Source organism: Salvia hispanica, chromosome 5 (assembly GCF_029641045.1).
Source record: "Salvia hispanica isolate PSC_SH4W2 chromosome 5, Shi_PSC_v1, whole genome shotgun sequence".
Taxonomy (NCBI): Eukaryota; Viridiplantae; Streptophyta; class Magnoliopsida; order Lamiales; family Lamiaceae; genus Salvia; species Salvia hispanica.
The window spans coordinates 37,849,398-37,863,497 of record NC_142696.1 but is presented as its reverse complement, the minus strand read 5'-3'; the positions used below and the strand labels follow the sequence as shown (position 1 = coordinate 37,863,497).

Here is a 14,100-nt window from a genome sequence, read left to right as displayed (position 1 = left end):
TCCAAAACGCTTTCTAGCTTCATGGAATTAACTGAAGCTATATTCGATAGCATTTTCAAGATTCAGCACAGTTTATCACTCGTTGCTTCATTATATAATTGCATTTCGTGTATTAGGTGTACACATCTTCCTTTGGTGCAGCTCATCTTTGCCTGCAATGTGCTTCATGATTGGAGACTTTGTGATTTTCATTTATGCTTTGTTGTTTGTGTATTTTTTTTATAATAAGTTGTTGCAATGGATGCTTTATGTATCCAAAGTTTAATTGAAAAAAAAAAAGAATTGGAATAAATTCAATGTGTATTGTTGTAATGTGAGGTTAATTCTTTTATACATGAATACTATTAGTAGGGTCATTATTTATAGCACCCTAATATAAAATCAAGACTAAATCTCTACCCTTAAATTTTAAAATGAGTGGATGAGATTAAATCTTATGAATCTCAATAAATAGTAGACAATAAAAGGGTAATATCGTCATTACGTTATCATATGATCATTTTCGTGAATGTTTTTTTATATCAACATAGTGTATTACAAATATCAACAATATGGTATAAGAATATCAACACTAGTACAAGAAAATATCAACACATATTTATTGAGATTTTTACATGGTTTATTGAGATTTTTTGATGTATTTGTTGATAAAAATATGGTTATCAACATTTACGAAAACAAAAATAAAAAATATCAAATTTCATCATCCGAATGTCGTCGGAACATATGCAATTGGGATCTCGTTGGAATCCTTATAAAATTATCTTTGATTTGATATATTTTTTGCAATAAAATAATTTAAATCGAGAGAGTTACGTAAATTTAAAATTTTAAGATGATTTTAATGAGAGAGAATTGACATTAATATCCTCTAATTTTATTTATTTATATTCTTAATTAAAATAATAGTTCACGTGACATTATTTCAAACACTAGATTTTCTAATCTAATGGCTAAGATTTAGTGCTAATTAGTTAGCAGTTATCACTCCCCCTATTAGAGCATCTCCAATGGTACTTCGGCCAGAAATTGGCCAGCAGTTTCTCCCCCTGCCACGTCAGCAGCACTAAAAATCCACCTGCCACATCAGATTAAGGCCAGCCATAGGCCAGCCACAATAAAAATAATTCAAAAAATACTACATTTACGGAATTAAAATTACGATTAAATTACGGAATTAAATTTACGAGACATATACGGGAAAATTCATTAATTGCATTTAAAAAGGTACATAGATAAAAAAAATTACATTAAAAAAGGTACATAATAAAGAAAAAAAACTATCGCCGTGCAATCCTCCGTGCCCACAACTCTTCAATTATATCCTTTTGGAGTTGAATATGAGCATCCACTTGGCGCATGTTGGCAAATTCCTTGAGGCGGCCGGCTTCATCGAGAGGTACCCCACGTCGTACACTAGGGGTGGCTGTTCCGTGGCTTGGACCGGCTTCATCGTCATTGGCCCAACTAGTCAGTTGTACGCCTTCGTCTTCGACGATCATGTTGTGCAGGATAATGCAGGCGTACATTATCTCGGAAACGCATCCGACATCCCACAAACGCGTTGGACCCTTAATTGCCGCCCATCGAGACTGGAGCACACCAAATGCGCGCTCCACGTCCTTGCACGCCGACTCCTGTCGTTCCGCAAAGTAGGTCTTTCTTTCATCACTTGTTTGCCTGATCGTCTTCACAAAGACCGGCCACCGAGGGTATATCCCATCCGCCAAGTAGTAGCCCATATCATGCCGGTTGCCGTTGGCCACAAATGAGACGGCTGGACCGACGCCCTGGCACTTCTCGTTGAAGAGGGGAGACGAGTTCAGGACGTTGAGGTCGTTGTTCGACCCGGCTACCCCAAAATACGCATGCCAACCGGTAATCAGCTACGGTCTCGAGGATTATCGTGGATTCTTTGACTTGTAGCCGGTCGTGTAGGCCCCCTTCCAGCCAGTCGGACAGTTCTTTCACTCCCAATGCATACAATCTATGCTGCCTAACATCCTGGGGAACCCATGCTTCTCCCTGTGCATCTGCATCAAATTCTGACAATCTTTGGGAGTAGGGCTTCGAAGGTACTGCTCACCGAAAACGTTTATCACGCCCCCACAGAAATCCTTCAGACATTCCAGGGCCGTCGACTCACCGATGTGGAGGTACTCATCCCACATGTCTGCCGCGCCTCCGTAGGCCAACTGCCTGATAGCCGCCGTGCACTTTTGAATAGAGGTGTGGCCGGGTATGCCAGCCGCATCGTACCTAAAGCGGAAACACAGATATCGACGCTCTAATGCGCCAACGATGCGCATAAACAACTCCCTGCGCATTCTAAAACGCCGCCGGAACATGTTGGCGGGAAACCGCGGGTTCTCTGAAAAGTAGTCGTCGTACAGCCGCTGATGTGCAGCGGCGTGATCCCGATCAATCACTGCTCGGCGGTGGATAACCCGTGGAGGGCGAGGTATTGTCTGCTGTTCCACCATACGCATGTACCGCTCCATCTCGCGGTTCATGTAGGCATTCATAGCCTCGTTCATCCTCCGTTCGTACTCCTCAGCATCCCCACCACTACCACCACCGCTACCACCCGCGCTACTCATCGCTCGATGATGCTCTTGTACAGAAAGTTAGAGAGAGAGAAAACTCGTTAAAACAAGTGGTGCAAATGAAAATGAAACGAAAATCGCGTTTATATAGGTTTTTTTTAAAAAAAAAAAAAAAAAAAATCGGCGCTGGCCGATCGGGCCGCCACAATGGCGGCTAGCCGATCGGCCAGCGCATCGTCCAGCGCCGAGCGATCGGCCAGCCCACGCCGGTCCGCTCGCCGATTTCGCGCTGGCCGCCTCCAATGGTTCGGCTAGCCGATCGGCCAGCGCGAAAAATCAGCTAGCCGGTCGCTAGCCGACCATTGGAGATGCTCTTAGTAGTGATATTTTATGCCTCTATTTTCACGAGAAAATGTGGTTTTTTCTTTTTTTTTTCCTTTTTTTTTTAAATGTGGAGAAGATGCTGTAAGAAGTACTCAAATTAAAAGGATAGTAATATTGAGTAAGAAAAAAAAAGGTATTGATAAAAATCAAGATAGAAATTTTCATTCAAAACGAGCAAATGGTGGTGATATGGACAAAAATAGCCCATCAAAACTAATAATTGTCGGCGTGGTTTCAATTCGATATACTACCTCGGACTCAATCGAATAATTTAAGCCACATCAAAAATTTCTTGGCTTGCTAAAAAACATTTACTCCATTTTTACCGATAGCAAAGGTGAGAGAAGAATCGCCTTTTATTGTTTCATTATATTTCCATATGTCACCTCCCTTGATTTTGGAAATATCGCAAACTTGGGTTACATATGGGATTAGTTATTTTCTCATGTAGTCTCTCACTCCCTTTTTGTCAGAAGAAGATTATCGATTGCATTGTGAATATGGCGGCCGCGCAGCTCGCTGCTGGCACTGCGGTTTCCTGCGGCTTACCGAAGGAAACCAACAAATTGTATTCTCTGGCGGTAAGCTCGAAAGGGTTTCGGTGTTGGGTGGGGAAAAGAAGAAGCTTTGGTGCAAAATTGTTGCTGCCATCTCCAATTATTCGGCGGAGGGAGAGTTTTCCAAGATTGAATTGTCAGTTAAGGCCGGATTGCAATGTGGAGTCTGATGACGTGGAGGAGACTGTTGCTCTTAAACAAGAATCCCTCTCCCTAGACTCAAATGGAGGGCCTAGGTATGACCATCTTTTTGTTTGTTTAGAAAAAGATGAGATTTTGCAATGTATTTGATGCATTTGAGCTATAATTTGTGATGGAGAGGAGAATTGGTGTTGTTGATGCCATAGGAGTGCTTTCGAGATGATCTTTGTTTGCTGCTGTGTTATTTATATGAGTGTTACATGTAGTTCAGATGGCATGTCTGATGTCTGTGCCGGTGAGGTAGCTTGTCGTGCTGAATAGTCAGTTCAGATGAATTCTTGTTGTTTGCAGTGAATTGAATGGGGCTGTCTCTTCTCAAATAAGTGAGAAGAGGGAAGATCCTGCTGATAATGCTACAAGCAATGTTAGGCGCGAGCTTGTGATGTTGTCGTTACCAGCAATTGGTGGGCAGGCGATTGATCCGATTGTGCAACTGTTGGAGACTGCCTATATTGGCCGTTTGGGTAAGATGGACTAGCTTTCTTTTGGAATTTGTTTCTTTGGACTCCACCTTACTTTTTTGCTGGTTATCTATAGTTGCTCGAATTTTTCTTCATGTAACAAAGAGAAGTTTAACAAATTACTTTTGAAAAAACAGATTTCTTCTTTCCCTTTTCTTTCCTATTCGTCAAACTGTTAATGTCTTTACTCTTTTAAGGATATGATGAAAATTATCGTTTTTTCCCCTCACACATAGCTTGTCTTCAGGTGCTGTGGAGTTGGGTTCTGCTGGAGTCTCCATCTCACTCTTCAACATAATCTCGAAGCTTTTCAATATTCCCCTCCTCAGTGTTGCTACTTCTTTCGTGGCTGAAGACATTGCAAAGAATGCAAGCAAACCCTCTACCAATAATGCAGTGGAAAAGCTGCAGCTATCTTCAGTGTCGACTGCTCTGTTTTTAGCTGTTGGCATTGGCATCTTTGAAGCTACGGCACTTGTTTTGGGATCTGGACCTCTTCTCAGTTTGATGGGCATATCACCGGTAGGCTTCTTTTTCTGTTTGCCTTATTGTGAACCATTTCCGTTCATGGCAACTCCAAAGTTGCTCTTTATTGTCACTGCAGGCTTCTTCAATGCGTGCTCATGCACAGCGGTTTCTTATCCTGAGGGCCCTAGGTGCTCCTGCCTTTGTTGTTTCTTTGGCCCTTCAAGGCATTTTTCGCGGCTTCAAGGATACAACGACGCCTGTATACTGTTTAGGTAAGTTTTCGGTTTTATTAAGTTTGTTGAATTTCTGACCAAGCAATTCAATGACTCGTTTATGTTATCTAATTTACGTCTGATAAATCATACTTTGACACGGTTATGTTTCTTTTCCTGAAAAACGATGCAACTTTGGCCTGTGCAGGATTTGGAAATTTTACTGCTATACTCCTCTTTCCTCTGTTTATGTATTATTTTCAGTTAGGTGTCAACGGAGCTGCAATTTCCACCGTTATCTCTCAGTATGTGATTCACTTATGCTTCTCCTTGGATTTCATTATACTTAGATGCTAGGTTCTACTTTTTCTCAATTATTCTGTTTTAATGACCCATTCATTGTGGCAGATACATTGTCACCTTCTCAATGGCATGGTGTCTTAACAAGAGAGCGGTATTATTGCCTCCAAAGCTTGGCGAACTGCAGTTTGGTAATTATCTGAAATCGGGTAAGCTTGCTTTTCTTCTACTCCTCTTCCTTCATGTTTCTTATCGACATAGTGTATTGGAGTTTATTGGTATCTGACAAGTTTAGGGGGGTTAGGTGGTTTTCTAATTGGGAGGACTCTTGCTGTTCTTCTGACGATGACACTTGGTACATCCATGGCGGCTCGCCTGGGGCCCGTAGCTATGTCTGCACATCAAATTTGCACCCAAGTTTGGCTTGCTGTATCACTACTTACTGATGCACTTGGAGCAGCAGCTCAGGTGAACCTCTCTTTCCCTTTTCCTGCATTTTCTTTTCATGGGCTTATCTTGATTACTTCGTGAGTCACAAATTTTGGCTTTCGACAGGCCTTGGTCGCCAGTTACATATCCAAAAAAGATTATGCTAACGTGAAGGATGTCACTCAGTTCGTATTAAAGGTAACTTACAGATAATGCATTCTTTTCTGAATGAGGTTATCATTTAATTTTCTGACATTGGCTTTTTGTGTTCCAGATTGGTCTTGTTACTGGCATTTCCTTGGCTGTGATACTAGGCTTTTCTTTTAGTTCATTGGCTCCAATATTTACCAAGGATGCTGAAGTCTTGAGGATCGTTAGAACTGGTGTCCTGGTGAGTATGAGTTGGTTTTGTTTTCAATACGGATAATATTGCTAACTTGGTTTCATGTAATGATGCAGTTTGTCTGTGCCAGCCAACCTATAAATGCTCTAGCTTTTATACTTGATGGTCTCTACTATGGTGTCTCGGATTTCCGTTTCGCTGCAATCTCAATGGTAACTTTATAGGTGTTCTGTTACATGAATCGATCATCTTAGTAACACATAAAGCATTAATTTGATATGATCAAATACTCAATCGTAGATGGGGTCTGGTGCAATATCTTGTGTGGCTTTGCTATATGCTCCTAAGCTTGTTGGTCTTCCCGGTGTTTGGTTCGGTCTGACTCTCTTAATGGCACTAAGAACAGCAGCTGGATTCATCAGGTAAAGTAGACACTCATCTTGCGTCTTCTTTTGTCAATTGAACCAAGTTTGCAACACACATTGTGTTGAATTTGATTCATTTGTATATCCTTCTTTTCAGATTGTCACAACGTAGTGGCCCGTGGTGGTTCCTCCACAGCGATCTTAACAAAGTCAAGGTAGGTTTTGGCTAGTGCAGAATTTTCATTTGTGGTGGTGTAGCTTGATGAATGAACATGCAAGTGTTGTTGGCTCAAAATTTTCAATGGAATGGCTGTGGCTTTTGGTTGCAAATTTTGAAATGTTGTTAAACTTTCAGCTTGTTTGATGAGAATTCAAGAAGTGAAGGATGTTTGAGAATTCTGCAGCCCTTTGGAGCCATAGAAGAACAATCTACAGGAGCTTGTTTGGAGGGTGCAACACTGAAATTTACTACAATTTATTTAGAGATTAATCAAGTGGATGCAAATATGCAATTTAGGTTTTCTTCTTTCTTCTTATTGGTCAAAAGATCACAGTGTGTCTCAGATTTAAAATCAACAAAACTTGTCTAAGGGCATTGGCAACGCAGGCTTGCTCGCTCGTCCTGCAGAAATGACATAGCCATGAGCTGCGTTGCAGGGGGTAGCGGAATGGAACATTATCTCGTGGGGGATGGAAAGCCCACTTGCCACTTGCCACGCCCACATGTGGCCCGCACAGCCACCTAGAATGGAGTGTGCAGCCCACGTGTGGATGTTCGAGTGAGCTTCATTTCAGTCTATTAATATTAGAAGTAATTTTTATTTTTTTTATAAAATCGATTTTCCTTTTTTCTCCAACTTTCTCGTTGGCAACAGTCAAATGACTATTTTTTTTCCCCTTTTATTTTAAGTTTTTAGTTACCCCATACTTTTGTAACTACTCCGAGCAATGGTAAGAAGGTGGCGACCTCGAGCAATAAATTAGTGATTCCGGTCCACACTTGAGATGGCAAACGAAGGCGGGGTTTTATAATGTTGTGTTGAAGCATTACAGCAAAGACACGTTTTCTATGACTGCCAAAACAATTTGATGTACGTTAAAAATGTAAAAAAATATTCAGTAAAAGTTGAGTTGTAACATTTTAATTATCTATATTTTATTTTAATTATGTAAATATTTTATTTTAATTTAATATCATATCATATCAATTTAATTAGAATATACAATTTTAATCAAAAGAAATAATAATATGATTTTGGATGTTAAAGGATAGAGATCAAGTGAATAGTGGATGGGCTATCAAAGGAACACAAAAGCAAATGATAATTTCATTATTGGGATATCAAACAGCTCTACCAAATGCAAAATTTCAACTTTTGCCCTATCAATTGAGAAGATCCTCTTATCATTATTAGCCTTTAGCCTAGGAACAATGAAACTCAACTATGAAATATGTAAATCAAAAACACTATAAGAAATCTGGAGTCACTCCAGATTTGCAAGGACAGCATCCACAACCTCCTGGGTGGTACAGTTTCCTCCAAGATCTTTGGTTCGATATTTACCTTCTTCTACCACGCGCTTCACTGCAGACTCCAATCGGTCCGCAAATGAAGGAAACTGCAGGTGTCTCAGCATCATAGCCGATGAAAGAAGCAGAGCCACCGGATTAGCCTTCTTTTGTACCAGTAATTTGTCATTACCCACATTACCTGCGGAAGCACCTTGCTCAAAAATCGCATGATCAGAGCCCACATTCCCTGAAGTCACAGCCAGATTAGTCAAATGTTAAACAGCCTGGAAAGACACAATGACCCACCATAATAACATTCTCATCAGAAAAAAGTGAATTCTCAGTGAATAAAGTCCTTCGTTGGGAAAAGAGTGTCTCGAGTTTATTTACGACACATACCTCCAGGCATGAAACCAGTACCACCTGCTATACCAGCAGCTGTATTTGCAACCAGATTCCCATAAAGGTTTGGAGTTACCTGAAAAATGTAAATTTTCTCAGTAATGAGTTCAAGGCTGTATATGTTTTAAGGCCAACAGTGAAAACCCACATGCACCTCATATGGAAAGGAAAGAGGAACATAAGCAAATTACTTTCACATCACTTACCATCACATCAAATTGCTCTGGCTTGGAAACAAGCTGCATTGAGCAGTTGTCCACGATCATCTCATTGTACTGAATACTAGGATATTTGCTAGCAACTTCGCGACAAGATTCTAAAAATAGACCATCAGCAAGCTTCATGATGTTAGCTTTGTGCACAGCTGTCACTTTCTTCCGGTTGTTGAGATAGGCATACTCGAAAGCATATTTTGCAATCCGTTCTGAACAGAACTTTGTTATCACCTAGCAATGGTCACAGAGTAAGAAACAGATATACCAACTCATTAGTCATTACCTACATAGTTACCAACAATTACGCTTGCAATATATCAAGAAGCAAAATGGATGATCTAAGTTTTCCCCCAGAGCATACTACAGAAGGCTTGCTTAACTTGATCCAATTTTTAAACTACTGCATATAATAATGCACAAGGAAAATAAATATTTTGGAAAAATTCGAAAGGACAGATAAGATTAAGCTCTAAACAACATAATCCAAGCTCTGTGGTTAAATACTTTATTCAAGTCTCAAACCACAACTTCATGTCTGACATAGTTCGATTCCTCAAAAATCAACATTGATCCCAAGACTATATGATCAATTAGATGACTGCCTTTTCACATTAATCAAATTCCTACTCTGAAACTCAACCATCTAGAACATATAAGATCATCCAGTTACTCATCCTTTTTCTATTTGGAGAGTTGCAGAATATAAATAGCGGAGCTAACTACATGATCCACAAACTAAAAAATTAGGTCCTCTAATTTCACAATTATTCCATGCATTCCATTAGCTAAATGAATATAGCTTAGTCTAACACTTGCCCAAAAATTACACAATAATTCCACAGTGAAAAGGAGCACAGAGCAAACACACACACAAATGCGAGGGACATAAATACCTTAAGGCTTTCAACTACACCGGGAATAACCTCATGCTCAAGACCGGCATATTCTCCCTCGGTATTCTCCCGGATCACGACAATATCTACATTATCGTGGCGCGTGGGGAGGCCGGGCAGATTAAAGCAGTGGACGAGCGAGGCATAGAGATCGAGCTCCTTCCTCAAAATCATATTCAGCGAGCTCACTCCTCCGCCCACGGGAGTCCTCAATCCTCCTTTCAGGCACACCTTATTCTTCTTAATCGATTCGAGCACCTCCGGCGGCACGTTCTTCATGTCGCCTCGCACGTCATACCTCTCGAAATAGACAGGCGCGTGCATCGCATCCATGACCTGTTCGACCGCGTCGGTCACGAGCGGGCCGACGCCGTCTCCGGGGATGAGAGTGACGGGGCGGGGAGATCCGTCGCCGGGGCTGGGCATGTAGGTGATGGATCGCGTGGGGAATCGGGCGGAGAGGAGATTCCTGACGATCGGGAGCGTGCGGCGAGACATGGCGATGGATCCGAGATGGAGAGAGGAATTAGGGTTGGATGGTTAGTTTTTTTTCGGAAATGAGATGTGATTCAATTTCAGGTGGTGGTGGAGTTTCATGGAAAAGTGAAGTATGAATGAGCGGGTAAAACGAATAACGCATCGAAACGCAGACTATTCTCGCTTTTTGCAATCTACCCCCTAAACTTTTGTGATGTTTTGTGTTACACTTTATGTTTTAATAGAATTCGTTCATTGATAAGTTCAGTTACTTTTATAACAAATCATTTTCTATATCATTTTTCAACAATATGCAAGTGTTTGGCTATTAGAAACAACAATCGGACACAGATCCTCTGCTGTGCAATAAACACAGCATGAGGTGCTGTGGTATAAAACGCTATCAATATTGAACAAAACGCAAACTTTAAAGTTAGTTTTATTTCAAAGACTTCTGCCCACAATTAAATATTCCTACACTACAACCTTGGCCCCACCTCGTTCATTCTCTCCCATATATATTTATATATATAAAGCAGGTTTTATTTGTTCTCGGTAATTAATAAAATTTGTATTTGCATGATTAATTATTAAAAAAGAATTCGCACTATTTATATTTGCAAGAATAATAAACTGAAAATTTGGCTAAACAAATACTACTATTAACGATTCATTTTCAAACGGTATGATACTTCTTTAATCTTTACAATGACTTTTTTTAATTTATTATAATATATTGTATGCTAATATAATTATAAAGCTTATTTCAATATTTTTTGTTATTAATTATTAAAATGAATTTGCATTAATAATATTTATAGAAGAAGTGCAATATAATATATAAATGTATTTATATAAAACTGGTTTCTATTTTTTGTCATTGATTACTAAAAATGAATTTGCATTATTGATAGGAATGTGTGTAATAGTGATAAAACTAGTGAGAATCATTATAATACATAAAATATATCATCATAAAAAGAAATATTATTCATCTTTAAAGTCAATAATTAATACTCCCTTATTTAGGCAAATCTAAATCACATCACAATCAGCTTAAAATATTTAAATATAGGGAAAAGGCATTAAAAATGTAGATAATGGAACGAGGGAGGGCCATAATAGTAGTATTCAAATATTTAATTATAGGGGAAAGGCATTAAAAATGAAACAAAGTTTAACGTTTGCGTTTTATTCATTATATGTTGCGTTTTATACCACAGCACCTCATGCTGTGTTTTATTGCACAGCAGAGGATCTGTGTCCACAACAATCACATCGTTAGTGTGTTTTGCCACTTGAGCGCCGATTTTTAAGCTCTAATCTCATGCGCAGCGAGGTTCTTTATTATATTGTGTTGTTTCAAAATCTTTAGAGCATCCACAACATCGTTTATGGTGGAGGAGCCACGACACGGGGCTCGAGCGCGGGAATTTTCCCGTTGCGCGCTCACTCCCACGATGTTGGAGGGGGTGGGGGTTTGTGCACCGACATTAAAAGAGGGCATCATTGTAAGAGTTGTGGTCTAATGCAGAAAAAGAGGTAAATGAAGACATAAGAAAAATTGGCATGACGATAGGGTATTAGTCATGGATGCTCTTACAAGGAAAAATGACAAGGAAAAAATGAGTAGTGTAAGAGTGTCCTTCTTCCGTCGTCGGTGGCAAAAAGAAAATGTTTCCGCGGCTCTCGGCACCTTGCAATAGGGCGCCGCAGTCAGCGCCCCGCCCCCCCAATCCTGTTCCCGCCGCCTACCCGGCATGCCCTCGTCCACCACCCCCGCCGCAGTTCCCCTATAGTTGACGCTCTAATGTCTGCCTTATTTTTATGGCCATTCAATCAATTTATTCTATATATTACTCCCTCCGTCCACGATTTAAAGAATCTTTTTGCCATTTTTGTTTGTCCACGATTTATAGAACCATTTAGTGCATCCACAGCGATAGGGTGTCCGTCCTTGCCAGCGGCACGCCCTACCGCTGTCCACCGCTGCAAATCGTCCATTCGTGCCAGCAGCACAACGCTGCTCTTAAATAAGAGTACGTTCGTACCGCTGAGCAGGCTTATGTGGCGGGCTGCGATTGGCCAACGACATAGCCGTTGGAAATTTTGTTTTCTTTCTTTTTTCTTTTTTCAAAAATTCGAAAATAATATCAAAAATTAAAAAAAAATATATTTTTGGATTCCCAAAAAATAGAGCCGTTTATGGATGTTTTTTTGGAATTTTTGGAATTTTTTTTTAATCCCAAAATCATCTATAAATGCACACATTCATCATCCACTTTTCACATCAAATTATCTCTCATTCATATTTTCAAACTCTCTCTAAAAAAAATCAAAAATGGATTTTACCGATCTCATTTCGGTAGCGGAGCGTGAAGAACAAGAATACCGGAAACAATATCGTGCTGCCTATGAAGCCTATGTCGCCGCCAATACCCCCGCCCCTCCTCCTCGACCAACTAGATCAACTCGCCGCTACATCCGTCGTGATCGGGAGGGAGCCAATGAAAGGCTCGTTGCCGACTATTTTTCCGACCAGCCGCGATTTTCAGAAGATTACTTTCAGCGCCGTTTTCGCATATCAAAACGGTTGTTTATGCGTATTGTCAACACATTGTCCGCCCGTGTTGAATACTTTCAATCAGGTACAGACGCCAGTCGACAAAGTCTCTCGACGTGGCAAAAGTGTACTTGTGCCATCCAACAACTTGCTACTGGGCAAACGGCTGACCTCTTCGATGAGTATTTGCATGTGGGTGAGTCAACTGGAATCCTATGCCTCAAAATTTTTTGCGACGGTGTTCGTTCTGCTTTCGGCGAGGAATTCTTTCGGGAACCCACCACCGAATATTGTCAACGGTTGCTTCATCTTCACGAAACAGTCCACGGTTTTCCCGGTATGCTAGGCAGCATTGACTGCATGCATTGGAAGTGGAAGAATTGTCCAACTGCTTGGAGGGGGCAATACTTAAGCGGCCACAAAGGTGGCGGCCCAACGCTTATCCTTGAAGCGGTCGCCGACTATGTATGCATATTTCAGTGTTGCCGGATCCAACAACAACTTGAACGTGTTCTATTCTTCACCACTCTTCGATGATGTTTTGAATGGTGTAGCACCGGCGATCGACTTCACCGTCAACGAAAAGGCATACCACATGGGTTACTATCTCGCCAATGGTATAAGGTGGTCGACTTTCGTGAAGACGTTCAGCAATCCGCAAGACCCGAGACGGGTTCTTTTTGCGTAGCATCAAGAGTCTGCTCGGAAAAACGTCGAAAGAGCTTTTGAGGTCCTTCAAGGCCGATTCAACATTGTGAAGGCCCCGTCTAGGCTGTGGTACGTTAAGAATATCACCGACATCATGTACACGTGTATTATCTTGTACAACATGATTATAGCTGACGAAGTACTGATGCGGCTAACTTTTACGACTAGGATGAAGCCGAAAGCTCAACCGCGAGGTCTCCCCCACGCCGAGGTGTGCATACGACGGTGGACGAGATGATCGAAACAAGACACACAATGTGCGATACAAGAACCCACATTGAGCTACAAAAAGACCTAATCAAACACATTTGGGCGAAATTCGGCAACGAGTAGTGAGTCTTTTTAATTTTATGAATTTAATTATGTATTTTTTATTTTCTAGGATTTTAATTATGTATTTTTTATTTTCTAGGATTTTAATTATGTATTTTTATTTTTTAGTGTTTTAATTATGTCTAAACTTTATTTTTTAGGATTTAATTATGTCATTTTTATATTTTAATGTATTTTTATATTGTAGAAATGTTTTTAGTAATTGAAGTATTTAAATTGATAATAGAATGGTGGAACCCTTGAGCTTGTCCTTGCGGAAGAGCATGGATGTGGGTGTTGTGCTCTTACCTAAGGACATGGAGTAAAAGTGGATCCGGGCCCACCTCCGTACTCTTAAATAAGAGTATGGATGAGGATGCTCTTACTTTATTCCACTTTTAGTATGCGGACCTCGCGTCCTACCAACTTTTTACACTCACAATCTAATAAAAAACTAACACTTTAAATGAGTCCCACATTTCACTCACTTTCTCCTTTTACTTTTCTTACAAAGTCAACTACATAAATGATATCTGATCTTTTACTTTCGCACGTAAATGGTACTTGATCTTTATTTTATATCGTTTTTGGTACCTATTAATCACATTTTTGGTACCTGATACAATTTTCACCCCAAAATGCCCTCAAAACAAATACATTTTTCCATTTGTGTCATAAAGGATATTTTAGGCATAAACAAAAATAGTACCAAAAATGATATTATAATATTTCTCTCATTCTCCTCACTCTT

At 40.2% G+C, this 14,100-nt stretch overlaps 2 protein-coding genes across 4 annotated transcripts; one reads left to right on the top strand and one right to left on the bottom strand.

Moving 5' to 3' along the window:
* The first annotated feature begins 3,140 nt into the window (after positions 1-3,140).
* On the top strand, positions 3,141-7,418 carry LOC125190593 (MATE efflux family protein). Of its 3 annotated transcripts, none has more exons than XM_089057951.1 (14): positions 3,141-3,267; positions 3,404-3,723; positions 3,980-4,152; positions 4,397-4,671; positions 4,754-4,889; positions 5,038-5,134; positions 5,238-5,338; positions 5,434-5,597; positions 5,685-5,756; positions 5,833-5,949; positions 6,018-6,113; positions 6,202-6,323; positions 6,424-6,481; positions 6,622-7,418. In XM_089057951.1, exons 2-14 carry the CDS (start codon positions 3,431-3,433, stop codon positions 6,628-6,630), a joined length of 1,713 nt encoding a protein of 570 aa, XP_088914077.1. In that variant the 5' UTR covers positions 3,141-3,267; positions 3,404-3,430; the 3' UTR covers positions 6,631-7,418. The 3 variants fall into 3 exon arrangements, 2 of the variants coding, with proteins under 2 accessions (XP_088914077.1, XP_047943880.1); XR_007170942.2 differs by lacking the exon at positions 3,141-3,267 and having other exon boundaries at positions 3,274-3,723; positions 6,622-6,783; positions 6,874-7,418; XM_048087923.2 differs by lacking the exon at positions 3,141-3,267 and having other exon boundaries at positions 3,274-3,723.
* A 145-nt stretch (positions 7,419-7,563) lies between these two features.
* On the bottom strand, positions 7,564-9,922 carry LOC125187566 (isocitrate dehydrogenase [NAD] regulatory subunit 1, mitochondrial-like). Its single transcript, XM_048084182.2, has 4 exons — positions 9,290-9,922; positions 8,388-8,627; positions 8,179-8,257; positions 7,564-8,026 (listed from the first exon to the last, which is right to left on the bottom strand). The coding sequence occupies exons 1-4, from the start codon at positions 9,785-9,787 to the stop codon at positions 7,752-7,754; spliced, it is 1,092 nt and encodes a 363-aa protein (XP_047940139.1). The 5' UTR covers positions 9,788-9,922; the 3' UTR covers positions 7,564-7,751.
* Between the last annotated feature and the right edge of the window lie 4,178 nt (positions 9,923-14,100).